The 19,825-nt window shown below is 42.2% G+C and overlaps 1 protein-coding gene across 1 annotated transcript in view; it reads right to left on the minus strand.

Annotated features, from left to right (window-relative positions):
- The window catches only part of arl8ba (ARF like GTPase 8Ba), a 51,357-nt gene extending 36,025 nt beyond the window's left edge, over positions 1-15,332 (minus strand). Inside the window, exon 1 of the mRNA XM_043708558.2 lies at positions 15,034-15,332. Within this exon, the coding sequence (XP_043564493.1) occupies positions 15,034-15,156 (123 nt within the window). The 5' untranslated portion in view covers positions 15,157-15,332. The remainder of the gene's footprint in view (positions 1-15,033) is intronic.
- Between the last annotated feature and the right edge of the window lie 4,493 nt (positions 15,333-19,825).

The following is a 19,825-nucleotide window of genomic DNA, read 5'->3' on the forward strand; positions in this document are numbered from 1 at the left end:
GGGGATTCCAACCGGGATTAACAGATGCCACTTTTAAACTCTGGAGATCCAGGGGTATCTCATGTCTTGGGGACCTATTTAAAGATGGGGTCTTGATGTCTTTTGAACAGCTGCGTCAGAAATTCGGATTACCTAATGGAGATCTCTTTCGATACTTCCAAATTCGAGACTATATACAGAAGAAGACTACGTTATTAGATAGTCTTTATAAATCAGATAGAGAATGTAGAGTGCTAAGACCAATGGGGGTATCTTCCATCAGTACTATTTATCATTTACTACATGAAGAAGTATCGGGAGATATGGACAATCTGCTTAAAACATGGGATCAGGATTTGGGACTAGAAATCTCTATAGAAACATGGAATGACATTTGGGAAAATCCTAGAAGAATTACCATCTGTAACAGAACTCAGGCTATCCAGCTGAAGATACTTCATAGGGCCCATATAGCACCAGATTGATTGGCAAAATTTAAGGCAGGGGCATCTCCAATGTGTCCCAAATGGAAAATAGAGGTGGGCACTCTTGTACATTGCCTATGGACCTGTCATAAGATCCGTAGATATTGGACTAAAGTAGCAAGTACCCTGACAGAAATTCTAGGAACGGAAATTAAAGTGGACCTTGTATCTCTCCTTTTGGGCTTTTCGAACTTTCCCTCCCTGGACATGTATGGGAAGAGACTATTTTCTATTCTCTCTTTCTGTGCAAGGAAAAATATTTTGGTAAACTGGGTGGCTGAGGGCCCTCTGGACTTTCAAATTGGCACAGATTAATTATGGAATGTATTCCCCTTGACTTCCTTACAAATATGGTGCACCGAAAGACCGAATTATTTTATAAAATATGGCAGCCCTTCTTGAATTACATAAATACAGATATTTCGGCTATACTAACAAGGGCTTTTATTTAATTGAGATTACGAACCTGGTTGGTCTGGGGCCCCTTAGGAGGGGAATCCCGCACGAATACAGGTTTTGTTACATTTGATGTTAACACATTCCGAGCATGTATCTCACTACTCAATTTCTAATGTTATCCGTTGTTTTTTTTTCTCTCTCTCATTTGAATAATGTAAGAGACTTAAATATACACTCTGGTTAGTTGTAGGTTAGATTAGTAGTTAGTCGAGTTTTGTTTTTTTTCTTTCTCAGTATTTTTTCTTGTTAAATTTTGGCTATTGTATATTTAAGATTTAATTGTATATCAATGTTTGTACTTGAGAGTTTTGTTTATTTTTGTAAACTTGTAAAAATGCTAAATTTCTAATAAAAATATCTATATAAAAAAAACAATCTGATTCATCTGTTCTGAAACTCGTCAACTAAATATACTATTCCATTCCTCTGCACAAGTCGGCATGTTTGTGTTTTTCACATTATAATCCATCTAATTTATTTGACCACTCAATCTATATCCCTTCGAAGTTCCCATCCTTCCACTTCAGAACAAACTTCTTCACCTATTATTTTCTCATCATCAAATTTAGCTACCATGCACTCAGTCCTTTCAAGTCATTGGTATAAATTATAAACAATTGAGACCCCAGCACTGATCCTGAGGCATTCTACATTCAGCTTTTCAATTTGAGCACGACCTAGTCATGCCTTGCTAGCTGAACAATTCTCCATGATAATCTTTTACTCCTTACACCATGAGTTTGTTTTGGACAGCAAGCTTTGATGGTAAATGTCAAAGGACTTTTGGAAATCTAAAGTTTCCTTTTTCCACATGGCTTTCTAATTTCCTTAAAGAACTTAAATAAAACTTAGTCAAACAATTCCCCTTTCAAGACATATGCTGGCTGTGTCTGACTGCATCAAAGTTTTCTAAATGCCCTGCTAAATATCTCATCATAACAGATTCCAATATTTCCCTAATGACTGATGTTAAGGTCATTCACCTGTATTTCCTTAATTTGTTGAATTCCTTCCTTGAACAGAGTTGCATTCTAAATTCTCCAGTTTGACAAGATCATCCAGACATTTGTAACATTAATTCCAACACGTCTGTAGTCATATTACTCTAAGGATTAATCTTTCAAACTTAACACATGGTAAATTATATTTAAGGTAGAGTTATAATAATTACACCCAGGAAAATTGTAAAATGTCCTAATGAACTCAAGATTTTTGCTGAGTAATTTTGAAACATGCAACATAAGTACAAAAAATCAATCACAACAGCATTCACACTTTCTTCCCAGTTTTTGAACTTTCCAAGACTTTTTCAAATATTACACATGGCAGTAATTGGCACATGAATGAATGACAATGTTTTAATTGAACCAATTCTCAAATTCCGATTAAGACAACCTCTGAAGTTGTTTCCTTTGGTCTGTTAAATTCATTTTAAAAGTAAATTTTGCTGATGCCACAAATCTGAATGCAATTTCTTCAAGTCTAGGGAAAAAATAATATATTATATGTGGACTACAAGTCTCTTTTGTTTATACATGGGATATCATCAATCAGGCTAGCATACAGCAATATGTTTCCAAGTCAGGATGGTGTACGATTTGAAGGAGTTAAAGTGGCGTTCCTCCCATGCATTTGCCACCCTTGTTCTGCTTGACAGTGGACATCACAGCTTTGGAGTTATGGATTACGAGCCCATTAACATTATGCTGCCACCAACACCTTTCCACATCATAAAATAGGAGTTTCACTTACGTTCAGGCAGTGATGCACACAAAACAGCAAGTATTTCAAAGAAAACTAAATGCTTGAGTACTTATTCCCTGCAAGAGCAGCAAAGGTCTCTGCAATTTACAATTGATTAGATTAGATTCCCGACAGTATGGAAACAGGCCCTTTGGCACAAGTCCACACCAACCTTCCGAAGAGCAACCCACCCAGATCCATTCCCCAACAATATATTTACCCCTGACTAATGAACCTAACACTATGGGCAATGTAGCATGGCCAATTCACCTGACTGACACATCTTTGCATCGTGGGAAGAAAACAGAGCATCCGGAGGCAACCCACACAGACGCGGGGAGAACGTGCAAACTCCACACAGACAGTCGTCTGAGGCAGGAATTGAACCTGGGTCCCTAGTGCTGTGAGGCAGCTATTCTAACCAGCGAGCCACTGTGCCCCAAGGTTTCCTTCAAACATGGTTCACAAACATCCAGTGCCGAAAAGAATTACCTTACTGGCTTACATTGACTTATACAAATGAACTGAAGGTCAAACTGCATAATAAAATCTACATTAGAAACACGGTACTGCCCCTTTATTGTATCTCTATTCTTGGATAAATTCAAAGTATTTTAAAGCCTTCAAATGCTGATGAGGTTTTTTAATGTGTACACTGAAAACATTAGAGGAAGTTCACAAACTAATACTTCCATAAAACTGATATAAACTTTTTTAAATAAGCAAAAATGGTGCTAAGAGGCAGAACAAACTTACACAGCACCTCACCCAAGTTATTACCTGCCTTTTATTCTACATCATCTGATTTTTGAGGGAAGAAAATACTTACTTATAAAGAGGTCAGAATGGTGCATAGTAGGAGACCATTTGGTCCCTTGTGTCTGAAACCACTTCTCAAATCCCACATCCCTATTCTATCCATATTCTCAGTTCAGCAAGCAATCTTGTTACCATTTTGAATGATGGAATCCTGTCCAGGTCCCAAACTACAACTTGCTGCAAAATCCTTCTCACACAAATTGCACCTGCTTCTTTCATAATTACCTAAAATCTGTTAACTAATCTTTTCAGTGGAAACAGTTCTACCGATTTCATGCCAAGTCTTAAAAGTACACAAAGCATATACTGTACATAAAACCTCTGAAATATCAGGATCAAGTCAAGGTTAAACACTTTTCTTACTAAGTGTAACTTTTTGAAGTCAACAAATCAACAGGCATACTGCCCTGATTATTAATATACTTGGCCCAAACGATTAATCACTATGTCTGGAACAGAGTTGGTGCAAGCCACAACTTAAATCTTGGAATAAAAAGCCGAATCATTGAATTTCAGGGGCATTTATGTTGGATCAGTACAGAGGCTTTAAAGAATCCATATTTCACTCTTCATTATCACAAGTTTGACTTGATTCCACTTTTATTCCAACAAAGCAATTGGTTAAACTCCATGAAGTTGGTCAGAATGTTGGCTGTAATGTAAAAATTGTAACAACTAATTGCACGTAAATTAGGGCCAAGATCAGGTGGGATTGGTAAAAAGTAAGCCGTGAGACCAGAAATGCTAAATTATTTGATGGTAATGGAAACCATATCAGGACAAAAATTAACAATGACTCCAGTGAAAGTTTATCAAGCAGCATCAACATGGATTTACTAACTCAAATCCCAGAGTAACTCAATTGATTTTACTAAATAGCTAAGCAGAGAATGTTAATTTATTTATGTAGATATTGTACATTTGGCTTTCAGAAGGCAGTTGAGAAAGTTATGAGGGGCTTGACTAGTTACTAACTCATGGAATTAAAATTAGCTGCACGAATGTGAATCAAACAAAAATAAATTGGAGAAACTCAGATCAAATATGATCTGTGAAAAAAACAGCACTGGATGTCACGTCAACAGTTCTCAATGAACAAGTCAAGAGCAGGTAAAAGGCCTGAGGGATGAGTCCAGGTGGACAGAGAGTATTGGAGGAGAAGGCGGTATCTGTGGGAGAGAGGACCAAAGAAAAGGGCACCAAGGCAAAGGAAAGAGAGTTCAAAATCATGTTGTGCCTGAAACTCATTAAGGTGGGGTCACAAAATCACAAAACTAAATCCTTTGATGATAACAGAACATTTAGCAGAGACTGGAAGGTCGGAAGGAATACCAAGTACCGAAAGAGATGGGATTAAGAGAAGGGAAACAGTCAGAGGGAAGGGGAAGGAAGACGATTCTAGAAATGTTGCAGCTCACATTCTTTGATGATGAACAAGACACTACTTTAAAATGGAGATCCTGTGGACAGGAGCAGAACCTTTTCAAGGTGACCATACCTAGAACACCAAAATAAAACTAAGAATTGAGAGATCTGAGACAAAAATTGGAGAAATTCTACAGTCCCTTCACAGATGCTGCCAGACCTGCTCAGTTTTTCCAGGAATTTCTGTTTTCATTGGTATTAGATCTCCAGCACCCATTGTTCTATGTTGATTTTAGCGAGGCTCAGCAACACAGAGGGGAGCAAGGATTTTTCTACAGACTGCAAGGTGGTTTACAGTGGTGCTGACCAAGCATTCAAGTCTATTCTTCTCCATTTTTTTTTAATGACTCAAGAGTATTAACAGCATTATAACATTTGCAGACAATACAAAACATAAAATGAGATGACAGTTAAAGATGATAATGGTTGATCAAATGGGCACAGAGGTCAAAGTGAAGTGTAAAGACCATGTCTTTTTTTTCACCCTGTGCTTTTGCTTATGGGAGAATGGGCAAAGAAAAATCTTAAAAACCAAGGATTGCTGACAGACTGCTGAACTTTTGGAGAGAAAGCTACCAGACACTCAGTGCAAGTGCTGTTTACGCAGTTGCTAGTTCCACAGTAGTGGGAGGTTTGCAGACAAACTGCAGCCAATGGCTATGTCAAAGCAGAGATCCAGTCGGCAACAAATAGCTGATTGACAACTGGCAACTTGTCGAAAGACCAATGACAAAGGTCTTCGACCTGCCAAAACAATACAAATGCTTCCCAGGTTGGAGGTGTGAACTGGATCGTGCAAAGCTTTCGGATCTCTGCAAGCACAGGACCTGTCTCCTTTCTCTGTTGAAAAATCACTTTAAGCCTTAAAAAGTTTATTTTTCCTTCAGCATTTACTACAAATGTGAATCAATGTCTCCTGCAAATCAGTGAAAGCATTTAGGCAAGGACAATCAGTACCTGGCCCATGCCTTCTGTCAATTTAAAAAGACAGGCAAAACAGGGAATTCTGCAAACTTTTTAAATGCTCGGTGTTGCAATGACCAGGGGAAGGGGGCTTTAAATTTCTAGCCTGCTACCGTGGTGATGTGCAAGAAAATAAAATCCAAAGTGATGGACATGTAAATGATTAATGAACAAGGATTTATTATAAATGGCAAATGCAAACAATTTGAAATATGCAAATGAACAGAGACAGGTTAGTCTTTACATACACAAATCTGTAAAGGAGACAGCAAGGTGAAAGGGTAAATATTAAAGCAGCATGTTTTATAAACAGAGAAATGGAACATATAAGCAGAGATCATCCTAAAACCACCTGAGGTCAGGCCTCAGCTGCAGTACTGTGGACAATTCTAGACATTACACTTTAGGAAAATGCAAAGGCCTTAGGGTAGAAAGGAGACTTAACAGGATGAGGGGCTTCAGTTATGGGAAGCAATTGGATAAGTTAGGACTGTTCTCATTGGAACAGGGAGCATCGGTCACCCTGGGATTTTCCAAGATGAGTGGCTTTGAGAATGGAAATAAAGGAAAATTACTCCATCTGGGGTATTCAGCATCTCCAAGCCAGTCAACAATCAGAGACTGCAGATTTAAAATCACAAGTAAAAGATCTTGCAGAGAGACTAGACTTTTTTTCACTCAGTTATCAAGATCTGGAACCTTCTGAAAAAACGACAATAGCAGATTCAATACTTAATTCTGAAACTGGTTAAGACAGTATTCAATGATGAAGAGATTTAGACTAATGATTTGGATGTGAACACAGGAAGTATAGTTAGTAAGTTTGCAGATGACATCAAAATTGGCAGTGTAGTGGACAGCAAAGAAGGTTACCTCAAAGTTCAACGGGATCTTGATCAGATGGGGCAATGGGCTGACTGGTAGATGAAGTTTAATTTAGATAGATTTGAGATTCAGCATTTTGGAAGCGCAAATCAGAGCAGGACTTATACACTTAATGGTAAGGCCCTGGGGAGTGTTGCTGAACAAAATGACCTTGGAGTGCAGGTTCATACTTCCTTGAAAGTGGAGCTGCAGGTCAATGGGATAGTGAAGACTACAGTCGGTATGATGTCCTTTATTGGACAGAACACAGTGTATAGGAATTGGGAAGCCATGTTGTAGCTGTGCAAGACATCAGTTAGACCACTTTTGAAATACTGTGCAATTCTGATCTCCCTGCTATTGGTAAGATGTTATGAAAAGGATTCAGAAAAGATTTACAAGCAATGTTGCTAGGATTGGAGGATTTGAGCTATAAGGAGAGGCTGAATAGGCTGGGACTGTTTTCCCTGGAGTATCGGAGGCTGAGGGGTGATTTTTTTTTAGATTACTTTACAGTGTGGAAACAGGCCCTTCGGCCCAACAAGTCCACACCGACCCGCTGAAGCGTAACCCACCCATACCCCTACATTTACCCCTTACCTAACACTACGGGCAATTTAGCATGGCCAATTCACCTGACCTGCACATCTTTGGACTGTGGGAGGAAACCGGAGTACCCGAAGGAAACCCACGCAGACATGGGGAGAACGTGCAAACTCCACACAGTCAGTCGCCTGAGGCAGGAATTGAACCCGGGTCTCTGGCGCTGCGAGGCAGCAGTGCTAACCACTGTGCCACCGTGCCGCCCACGGCATTTTTATAGAATGTATAAAATCATATGGGGCATGGACAGAGTAAATAGGCAAGGCCTTGTCCCTGGGGTTGGGGAGTCCAGAACTAGAGGGCATAGAGGGAAAATTTAAAAGGTACCCAAGGGGCAACTCTTTCTAAAGGTGCATATATGGAAGAAGGAAGTGGTGGAAGCTGGTACAATTATAACATTTAAAAGGCATCTGGACAGGTATATGAATAGGAAATGTTTAGAGGGATATGGGCCAAGTGCTGGCAAATGAGACTAGTTTAGGTTAGGATATCTGGTCACCATGAATGAGTTGGACCTAAGGGTCTGTACATCTCTATGATTCTATTTGCAATACCGACAAAAACGGAGGTATGGGATTAAACATAACACTCAGAGCTCATAACACCTTGACCTGCTAAGTATCTCCAGAAATTTCTGCTTTTGACTCAAAGCTAGGAATGCATGACAGACAAATAGCTTTCTTACAAATTACCCACAAGTTGACATAATTCTATATACATAAGTCAGTAAAATCCATCTCTTAGATCATGCCCCAAATTTCAAGCACGGCATAAAATCAAGCTTTCCATAAGCTTATTTGTACCTTGAAAGCTTCAAGCATTATTTTAAAGGCTTTGTCCAAAAGATTCTGTTCCTTTTATAGTTGCTTCGACATCTATTTAGTCATTAGCAAGTTCCAGTTTCAAAGTATATGACAGAAACTACAGTTTCTAGTAAATCATATTGGCAATGTTGCAGAACCTCAGATCCCAGCTTCACTATTTGCAACATGACTCTTGTGGCTCAACTTCTTGACCTGATGACCAACATTATTAAGCCTCTTGGCTTCACAGCTCTCTGTTGAAACACCAGGAACTTGCAAACAACCAGTGCTCACGTAGCACATTTGTAAGTTATAAACTGGTTCACTGAGGTCAAAAAAGTATTAAGAAATTCAACAAGGTCAGGACAGTATGTACATGGATGATCAAAAACTTGTGCTTTGGAATTCAAAGTTTTGCTATAAAGTAAAAGAGGGAAACAAAGGCTGGAGCTCAGACCAGAGTTAGAATGAAGATCCCGAAAGGGGCATCAAGTCTGGAAGAGAATATAGAGCGTTATTCGGAAGCAAGAGTATATACGTCTTTGAAGATGAAGATGTTAATGTGATATGAAGGGCTAATGAACAGATACATTACAAGGAATGGGGAAGGTACCTCTTGGGCAAGTTCAAATTGCTTGTCTGAATATTGAATACTCAAGAATTTAACAAATGCCACAGGTATACAGGCTGGTGAAGGTGGCATTTGACACGATCGCCTTCATCAGAGCACTGAGTGCAGCAGTTGTGATGTCATGTTACAGCTGTACAAGACATTATTAAGACCACATTTGAAGTATTGCATACAGTTCTGGTTGCTCTTCTATGGGAAGGGTGTTATTAAACTGGAAAAGGGTGAAAAAGAGATTTACAAGAATGCTACAGAGACTGGAAGGTTTCAGTTATAAGGAAAGGCTGGGACTTTTTTTCCTTGAACCATAGGAGGTGGAGAGATAACCTTAAAAAATTACGAGGGGCATTGATTAAGTGAATAGCAAAGATCTTGTCCCCAGGGTAGGAGTCCAAAACTAGAGGACATGGGTTTAAGATTTAAAAGGCACAACCTACAGCACAACTTTTTCTCAAGTGGGTGGTGTGTATATGGAATGAGCCGCCAAAGGAAGTGGTAGAGGCGGGTACAATTACAATATTTAAAAGACATTTCAACAGACATGGATTGGAAAAGTATACTGGGATAAAATGCAGGCCTAGTTCAGTTTCAGAAAACAGGTCAGCATGGACACATTGGGCCAAAGGGCCTGTTTCCATTCTGTACGACTGACTCCACACGCACTGATTATAACAGCTTTCTGTACACACACAGTTGAGATATACATAGGTTCCCAGGATTCCTCAGAAATATTGCATACATTTAGCAGCTTTTCAAGAATGGACTATTCTGCATCAGCGCAGAATTTATTTTGCGATTTGTTAATTCTGCTCAGAATTGAGATACTTGTTCCGATGTTCGCTAACAGTAATCTGTTTGATTCCACAGTTCTAAAATCCAATACCTTTAAATTTTACTCATGTGATTTGCAATAAATCCACATTGGAGGAAAAGAAACAATGCTGCATAATACAGCAAGGAAAAACTGCACTCCCATCTTTAATGTGAGCACGTAAACATAAATCACCTTCTCCCAGTTGCCTTGACAATATCTCAGAACATGACCAGCGTCTAGACCAATGAGTCAAATAAAAAGGTCACTAGGGAACACGGAAATGGTGATCATCGCAATCGAGTCCTGGCTTGCGTCAGATACCTAAAATCTTCAAAATTCAATTACCTTCTTTCCTTCACCCACTTGATAATTTAAATCAGACAATAATGCTGAAGTAACGTTTCATAATACTCATCAACTGTGTTAAGCAAGACATTTCTCAACTCATGATTCCAGATGCAGCACAGTGACAGTAAATCCTCAAGTGAATATGTTCTATAACTGCCAGCCACAAGGAAACAAGCTGCAAGAGCTGACCTTCCAATCACCAATGAGAAAGCAGAAATAATATTCACCGATTCATCTATTCTCCAAAAGTGACACCAAGATTCAATGTTTCAATGGTATCTCAAAGCAGACTCCTGATTTTCCCAGAACATGCGTCAATTAAAATTCAGAATTACAAGCCTTTTTGTACAGTGTGCACCTTGAGACCTTTTATTATATTACAAGCATAACATAACTGCAAATTAAAAAATGAAGTAGGTGATAATTTCTGAAAGGTACAACTCCCCACCTGCTCAAATTGGCAAGTCACACTGGGATAAAATCTGCAGACAGATGCCGTTAATTACCTTATTGAAATTCTGATTCTTTAATGAACCAAGAAACATAAAAGGTTTGAAAATTGGGCAATACTTAACAAGGGTCTCTGGACAGCAATCACAACAGGAATCTCAGTTGCATTTTCCAATTCCTTGCTCGAATTGATGAAAATCAAAGACCACAATAAATCTGATTTTTTTAGAGCTTCCCAAAGTAGGAGTCAGCTCCGTAAGCGGGATTGTGAAGTTTGGAATCACAAGCTCAGACAGCAATGGGTATTGCGAACAACCCTACCCTTCCACCAACCTTCTGTCCGAAATCTTACAGAACCCTGAAATCGCACTGAAACATTACAACATTTAAGCCTGGAAATAAGGACACAGTAGCAGCAAGTTTCAGAAGCACTGCTTTATAGGTTAGCAGTATTTACCCCAGAGGTTTACTTCCCACTGCACATAAACTGCAGCTTCATTTGTATTTATCATTGTCCTCCAAAATCAGATTTCAAATGGCCAGGTTCCACCATTGACTCTGTAAGTGAACTTGCTGTATTTGCAAAAAACATATTCTGGCACATTTTTGAAACAGTGAGAAGACATTATGTGCTAGAATGGTCAATGTTACACCATTAGTCAAGGAAACATAAGAAGGGGAGTTGGCTGTTCAGCCCTTCAAACCTGCTCTGCCAGTCAATTAGATCAGGCTTGATCTACCTTATCTGCCAACTTCATAACCCTTGGTGTCACTAGTTTCCAGAAATGTATGATTTCTGTCTTCAACATTCTTACCAACACCAGTCAAGGGACACATCCATCTACACCCACCCTATCACAGCTTGTAATTTGTAAATTTCAATTAGATCACCTTAGTCTTGCTTAGTTGTAGAGAATAAAAATTTGTTATCGTCTATTTCCCCTCATAAGACAATCCCCATCAGGTGAACTTTTGCTGCATTCCCTCCATGGCAAGTACATCCGTCCTGATTTGAGGAGACCAAAAATGTACACAATACTCCAAATGCAGTCTAGCCAAGGCTCCACACCAATGGCTGATTTGAACTGAAGATGCACGAGAGATGTGTCAGAGCAGCAGACAGATCTCAGGGTTGTCAGTCCTAAGAGAACAGACACAAGGAGGGATGCGAGGCTATGGGGGATGAGTGGAAAGATAATTCTAAAATTGAGATTTCCCCAGAGTAGAAGCCAACAGACCCTGGGCAAACAGAACTTTTAGATTGCAAGTGTTCTAAACGAGATCACGTTTCTGAAGGGTGGAAGATGGAGACTAGGTGAAAGTGAGGACTACAGATGCTGGAGACCAGAGTCTAGATTAGAGTGGTGCTGGAAAAAAACAGGTCAGGCAGCATCCGAGGAGCAGAAAAATTGACATGCCGGGCAAAAGCCCTTCATCAAGAATGCAATATTAATATTACATTACAGAAATGTAAAGTGTCTATTAATTATTGCCATTCACTGGCACATACAAAACAAACCACAGCATCTCTAAATTCTAAATTTTTTACTTGGATAAACCCAATATGGTCAACGCTGTATGCAGAATGGTGGCAGATACAGACCGTCTTCTGGTTATTTACTACCAGATATTGATACCTGGTGCCAACAAATTTTGATTCATACTCCAAAACATGGACTGAACTAATAGGTGGTTAGGTCACACTAAATAAACAAAGCATCAACAACGCAGATTTTGATTCTGGTGCCCTTCTTACAGTTCAAGTAAGAAACAGTCAAGTCTCAATTGCAATGGACAGATTGTTTGCACAATACCAACTTAATATTGTGGTAAAAAAAAAAGTTACAATACCCAGGAAAGGAGCTCAATCGAGCCAACATGTGAGATCACTGAAAAACCACTCACTAATTTAAGAGCTGAACTGTGCTAAAATCTCTCAGCAAAGCAAAAAACACACTTAGCTTGAAAATGCCAAAAATAACACTTGTAACCTAGAGCACAAATTCAGGTAAGATGTTCTGCATTACAGTAATTCTGCGCTCAACTTACACTACAGATTACTGATTCAGGTAGAATGGAAGACCACACCCAACTATAATCACTATCGGTTTAGCATTGTGCAGTTTTATTCAGCAATATAATTACCTTGATCAAGAACTGCCAAACTGTAATGTTAGTCAGAACATGCTATAAAGATTAACCATACCATGGATTGCTTTTACTCTTCACATCAAAGGGGTTGGTGTGTGGAAACATGTGAGAGAATGTGTGTGTGTGGAGCGGGGAACGAACAAAAACTTCTTGCCCTGGGCGTGCTCAAATTGCAAACTACTTTACACTATTTGATAACAAGCATTTATGAACCCTAGACAAATGTGTACTTCACTAAATTATTGAAAAATACTTATCGTTTGTAAATAGGCTGAACTTGGAGCAGTGTTAACATCTCTTTCCCATCATTGCATAGCTTAACATGTGGCCCTTCTGCAACCTGACAGCAAAAGTACTGCAGGAAGATGGTGCAGCGCAAACAAAGATCAAATTCAATAAGGAAATTCAATCACCTACTACGTTCATCAAAATTACCTCGAGTTAAGGGGATGTTTCCTAGCAAAAACTTAAGTACAAAATTAAGTTCCCCTTAATCTGCATCGAGATGGAGTGGAAGAGGTTGGGGCCCTCAGTTCTGCAGCCCATCATACCATTAAATAAACACACTGCCTATTTGACCAGTTCTAAGAACAAGCAATGTTCAAGTTCTGAGACTTGACAGATTTGAGGCTTTTTTCCCTGGCTCTCGGTTTGAATCAGGGTCATAATTTGAGGATAAAGTTTCAATAATTGACAATGGAGATGAGGGGAGAAAATGTTTCACTCAGAAGATTAGCAAACTACTGGAATTCTCTACTCCGCAAACTGTGTCTTTGACCTTATTCAAGACTGAATTGGTTAGATTTCTGGGTAATAAAGAAACTAAGGAGGATGGAGCAGGAAAATGGAAGTTAATGTAGAGCCTCTGCCACAATCTCGCCGAATGGCACAGCAGACTCAACGGGCTTTATGATCCACTTCTCAGGTTATGAGATAACGACCCATGGGTGTGGACAATGGAAAATGAACGGGGAATTTAAAAAAAGCTCCCATTCCCAAAGCTCTGCCCTTATAATAAATTATAAATAAATTCATACAGGTTTTCAGCATCTCAAAATGCTTTGCTGGAGTATTTAAAGCAAAGTTTGATAACATGTCAAGCACGGTAATATTAGGGAAGTTACAAAAGCTTGAAGAAAAAGGTAAAGATTTGAGTGTGTACTTCAGATTATAGCGCTAAGCAACTGCACTAATTATGCAACAATTAAATTGAGAAAGCAAGAACGGCATGAGCATAGCACAGAAATCTTAGATGGTGGTGGGCGAAATATGTTAGCGATGGACAGGAAAGGACAAGGCCTGATTTGAAAGGAAAGATGAGATTTTAAAACAGTCAGGAACTAGTATAGCTCTGAGAACACAAGGATTATAGATGAACAAGACTTAAGAACACAGATAGAATTCTGAATAATAAATTTATCAAAGCAAGAAAGAAGGCAGTCAGTTCTTATTCATTTAGAGGTTGTGGGCATCAGCCAGCACTGTGTGTCTATTTGACAGGCCCAGGGAAGGTAGGAGTAAGCTACTGTTGCAACCTATTTTGTAGATTCACAAGGCTGTGACAGGTGAATGGGGGGGGACGGGGAATGGGGGCGGCAGAGGTGTGGGGGAATAGGGGCATGTGGAAACAGGGGCAAGGGGGTTGCGGGTGGGGAAATGGGAGCCAGAGGGTTGTGGAGTGGAAATAGGGAGGGGGGGGGGGGGGGGGGGGGGGGGTGAGGGGGATGGGGGGGGGGGGGGTGGTGAGGGGGGGGGGGTGAGGGGGATGGGGGGGGGGGGTGGTGAGGGGGGGGGGGTGAGGGGGGATGGGGGGGGGGTGGTGAGGGGGGGGGTGAGGGGGGGGCGGGTGAGGGGGGGTGAGGGGGGGCAGGAATAGGGACAGGAGGGTGAGGGGTGGAGGGGAGAGGAGGGTGGGGGGAGGGGGGGGGAGAGAGGAGGGTGGGGGGAGGGGGGGGGAGAGAGGAGGGTGGGGGGAGGGGGGGGAGAGAGGAGGGTGGGGGGAGGGGGGGGAGAGAGGAGGGTGGGGGGAGGGGGGGGAGAGAGGAGGGTGGGGGGAGGGGGGGGGAGAGAGGGTGGGGGGAGGGAGAGAGGAGGGTGGGGGGAGGGGGGGAGAGAGGAGGGTGGGGGGAGGGGGGGAGAGAGGAGGGTGGGGGGAGGGGGGGAGAGAGGAGGGTGGGGGGAGGGGGGGAGAGAGGAGGGTAGGGGGGTGGGGGGGAGAGGAGGGTGGGGGGGGAGGGGAGGGTGGGGGGGGGAGGGGAGGGTGGGGGGGGGAGGGGAGGGTGGGGGGGGGAGGGGAGGGTGGGGGGGGGAGGGGGGAGGAAGGGGGTTGGGGGGGAGAGGGGGGTGGGAGGTGGAAATAGGGACGGGGGGGTGAGGGTGTGGGGGCAGGAATAGGGACGGGGGGGGGGGGGGGATGGGGAGAGGGGTGAGTTGGGGGAGAGGGGTGAGTTGGGGGAGGGGATGTTACTCGGACAGGATGCGTGTCTCTCTCTGTCTCACCGCGATAACGTTGACGAAGGTGGTCTTCCCCGAGTACTGCAGCCCGACCAGCGTCAACTCCATCTCCTCCTTCCAGAAGAGGGACTTGATCCAGTCCAGCAGCCGGTTGAAGAGCGCCAACATCCTGGGGGTGGCTGTGTGTGTGAGCGCGCGGCAAGGAGAGGGGAAGGGCTTTCCGAGCCGGATGAGAAAGGGGCCTCCGTCGGTTTGCGGGCGACTGGGAACTGGACACAGAAAAGACAGACGAGGGCGGGCGGCCGACCACAGCGCCGGAAACTCCCAGCCGTCAGCTGACTGTCCGCTGAGGAACGCTGGGATCGTGGAGGAACAGGTTCGGGAGGACCCTGCATCTCCCTGGGATCCTGGGATACTGGAGGACCCGCCGCCGCCGCCACCACCACCCGCGTTGGAGTCCCCAGGAGCGGCTGGTTACAGCAATCCCTCGTGGTCAGAGTGAGCTATAGCAGCTGTTCCCAAAGCAACACAGAACATGAACAAAACTAAGGAAGTCCTCAGATGAAATCATCATCTTGTTCCTGTGGCACCTAGGCACCCCAATTCTCAGTCACAGAATAACTACAGGAGAGGGGGCCACAATTTTTTCTCCTTAGATAAATATCCAATTTATTTTTAAATGTCTTGCTTTGTAGCCGCCCAAAATAACCCTCAGGCAACAAATTCCAGATCCTAGCCATTTACTGTGAAAAGGTTTCCCTTCAAGTCATATTTGGTTCTTTTGTCATGGACCTTAAATTGATGTCTTCTTAGTCCTGATCTTTCTGGCAATCGGAATGGTTTCATCCAACCTACTCCATTCATTCTCCTCAACATACATCTTTGGCACAGTGGCTAGCGCTGCTGCTTCACAGTATCAGGGACCTGGGTTCAATTCCAGCGTTGGGTGAATGCCTGTATGGAGTTTGCACATTCTCCTCATATCTGCATGAATTGCTCTGGTTTCCTCCCAGGTGCAGGTTACATGAATTGGCCATGCTAAGTTGTCCATAGTGTTAGTTCGGGGTAAATATAAGGCAGGGGAATGGGTCTGGGTCGGTTACACTTCAGAAGATCAGTGTGGACTTGTTGGGCCAAAGGGCCTGTTGAGGTTCTATAATCTTTAAACTGAACAATCTCAGTGACTCCATCCTAATCTCTGAAGGCTGTATCCCCTAGACACATTCTCATTAATCTTTGCTGTGCTCTCCCTCTGTCATCATTTAAAGTATTAACTGTGCAAATACTGCAAGGTTTGTGAAGGTTTGTAGCTCAGGTTGAGATTTAGGGTGTAGGTTTGCTCGCTGTGCTATAGGTTTGATATCCAGACGTTTCATTACCTGGCTACATAACATCATCAGTGGCGACCTCCAAGTGTGCAAATACTGCAATGCAGATTGGAAACAAGGAAGGCCTCAGATGTGCAGGCAAGAACCATGGTTACCAGCCAAGCTGAATGATTCCCTCAACTGCGCACTGCCAAGAAATGTTAAATGACCTGGGAGCAGACCCAAGAAGAAGCCCTCAAAATTTACCACTCACTTAGGTGGCAAGGATCAGGAACATGGGACTGAAGTGCAGCCAGAGATTGAGGTGCAGCCTCTGCAATTAAAAGAGGAAGGTCTGCAGCCCCTCAAACTCCAGGTGGAGGTGAAACGACTGACATCTTGAGCCCAAAACAGAGATAAGCCGCACTCTGAAACGAAAGGCCGTAAAACTGCACAAATGCCAAACTCTCAATTTCTTTAGTCATCCAGCACTCCCAGCCTTTCTTTACACCCTGACAGGAATATACTGTCTCTGGATTAGGGTTCAGAAAAGATTTGCAAGGATGTTGCCAGGGTTGGAGAATTTGAGCTATAGGGAGAGATTGAATAGGCTGGGGCTATTTTCCCTGGAGTGTCCGAGGCTGAGGGGTGAATCACGAAGGGCATGGATGGGATGAATAGCCAAAGTCTTTTTCCCAAGGTAGGGAAGTTCAAAACTAGAGGGCATAGGTTTAAGGTGAGACGGGAAAGATTTAAGGGGCAACATTTTCACGCAAGGGTGATGCCTATATGGAATGAGCTGCCACAGGAAGTGATGGAGGCTGTACAATTACAGCACTCACAAAGCATTTGGATGGATCCATGAATTGAGAAGGTCCAAGGGATATGGACCAAATGCTGGCAAATGGGACCAGTTTAATTGAGGATATCTGGTCAGCATGGACAAGTTGGATTGAAGGGTCTGTTTCTGTGTTGCACAACTTTATGACTCTATAACTCTATTTTGATCCTGTGACTGTAAAGAATGAGGATATAGTTCCATGACAAGATGGTGTATGGTTTTGAGGAGCATTGGTGGTGTTCCCATGTGTCTACTGTCCTTATTCCGCTAATTGGTGGTGGCAATGGGCTTGGTGCTTTCTAAGGAGTTTTAGTGAATTAATGAATGACTGAGACAGAAATGCAGTGAATTTCTTTTCGCAAGACAAGTACTTTGCTCTAAGAGCTGATTACAATGATGGCAACAAAAGGTGCACAGGAATTTATTTTTGTCTCAGTGTTACCCTATTGGCTGGAAGCTGTGCCAGTTGTACAGTTGTACAGTTGTCTGGATTGAGTCACAAATACACTGAGTCAAACCACAATACCAAACAAGTTAGTTTACAGGCAGATCCTAAGTTATGTTTGCTAAAAGGGTCGAGCCAAATTTTCAGATGTCATTCTGAATGAAATTAGCATGTGCCCACACATTACAATGTCAAAATAAGCAAGACTGAAAATGACCATTCCATTCTCAAAACTGTCATCAGATGATTTCTCAGCTACGTTGCACCAACTTGTTTTAGACAAAAAGTCCTTTCCTGACCTTAAAAGTCAGCTTCATTTATGAACAATCATCCATTTTGTAACATACAGTATTTTTCTGCTTGCTTCATTTGTCTATTTTGCATGAAAGCAGAGGAAATCAAAGGTCTGTGACAATCGAAAAACCTGAAAGACTACAAACAGTTCTTCAAACTCTGGGAAATTTGGCCAAACTATCACTTTTGCAAATCCATGTAAATGTCGTGTGAGTACCCAGCATTGTTCACTGTCAAAGATAGTAAAAGAAGAAGAATGTGACACTAAGATCAAATCCATCTCATCGGCTGCCTGTGCATCATTGCTCACTTTTATTAAATCCCATTGAATCAATCAATCTGAAGCTCTCTCTGCTCTAACCCTGAAGTCACTACTTTCTCCAGTTTCTCTCCTATGTCTGCTCATGCTGATCTAATCTTCTCAGTGAAACCCACCATCTACTCCTGCCACCCTAATCCCACTAAACTAGGGGCAGCACGGTGGCTCCATCGTTAGCACTGCAGCCTCACAGCACCAACAGCGCAGGTTTGAATCTACCCTCAGGCGACTGTCTGTGTGGGTTTTGCACATTCTCCCCCATGTCTGCGTGGGTTTCCACCGAGCACTCTGGTTTCCTTCCACAGTCTAAAGATGTACAGGTTAAGTGGATTGGCCATGCTAAATGCAGGGTTACAAGGATAGAGTGGGGGAACTGGGTTTGAGTGGGATGCACTTCAGAGGGTCATCAAAAACACAATGGGCCAAATGGCCTCTATCTGCGCTATGGGGATTCTAATGATTCTACTCACTACTCATTTTCCCCTCAAGGCCCTCGTGTTAGCTGTTCATTGTAAATGATCCTCTCTTTTAATACTTGTAATACTCATCAGTCCAGGCAGTATCTCCACAGAGAAACAGAGTGAATGTTTAAGGTTGACAATCATTTATCAGAATTCCACTGAAGGTTACTAACCTGAAACATTAACTGTATTTCTCTTCACAGATGTTGCCTGATCCATTGAGGTTTAATGAAGTTTTTTTGTTCTGAATAATTTTGCTTTTGTGTTGGATCTTCTTAAAAAGTAGTGCTTATCTTTTTTAAATCTGACATCATCCTGATGAAGGGCTTTTGCCCGAAACGTCGATTTTGAAGCTCCTTGGATGCTGCCTGAACTGCTTTGCTCTTCCAGCACCACTAATCCAGAATCTGATTTCCAGCATCTGCAGTCATTGTTTTTACCTCATTGTTGTTACATCATCCAAATAGTGTTCTTTTCCAAAAAACGCACTTGATTCTGTGTCCTTGGAAATGACCATTTCCTCACGAATGTCCATCACTAAGAGTGGCTCAGTAGCACAATACTGACTGAGCAGGCCTAGTCCAAAAGATATAACTACAGACCGCAAGGGATCCAGCAAGAAGGGAAGACTTACCACATCCTCACCAAGTTACCTCTCTCACGGACATCTGTCCAGTGACTACTGCACAGTCTTTATGGCGATAAAGTCCCATTGAGGCAGTAGTCCATCGTGCTGTGTGACACGAATGAGATAGATTTTGAACAGATCCAGAAACTCTAAACTGGGAATTCAGGAGATGCTGTGGGATCATCAACACCACCAACAGAACTATATTCAACTGCAATTTATAACCAGCAAATACCCCACTCTCTCTATCCTCACCATATTTCACATACCAGCTATGGATAAAGATGAAGTGTCAACTATTGAAGCTACATAAGCAACTATTTCTGTGTTGCACAACACAATGTGACAATACTATAGCTTTAAGAGGTGTATTTTGTCCTGGTGTCTTTTTTTCTGAGACAGAGGTGCGAAGTGGTCTGTTCCAAGCCAATACAATAAACAGCTTGTGAGACCTTGGGTTTTTTTTTAAATGTTGGAACAATAGAAGCAGCATAAGTGGGAACAGTCAGGCTTTCACAGAACCAAGGTTTGAGTTTGGCTTT

This window comes from Chiloscyllium plagiosum, unplaced genomic scaffold (genome assembly GCF_037043375.1).
Source record: "Chiloscyllium plagiosum isolate Xiang-an unplaced genomic scaffold, Cpla_swu_hap1 HiC_scaffold_14, whole genome shotgun sequence".
Classification (NCBI taxonomy): Eukaryota; Metazoa; Chordata; class Chondrichthyes; order Orectolobiformes; family Hemiscylliidae; genus Chiloscyllium; species Chiloscyllium plagiosum.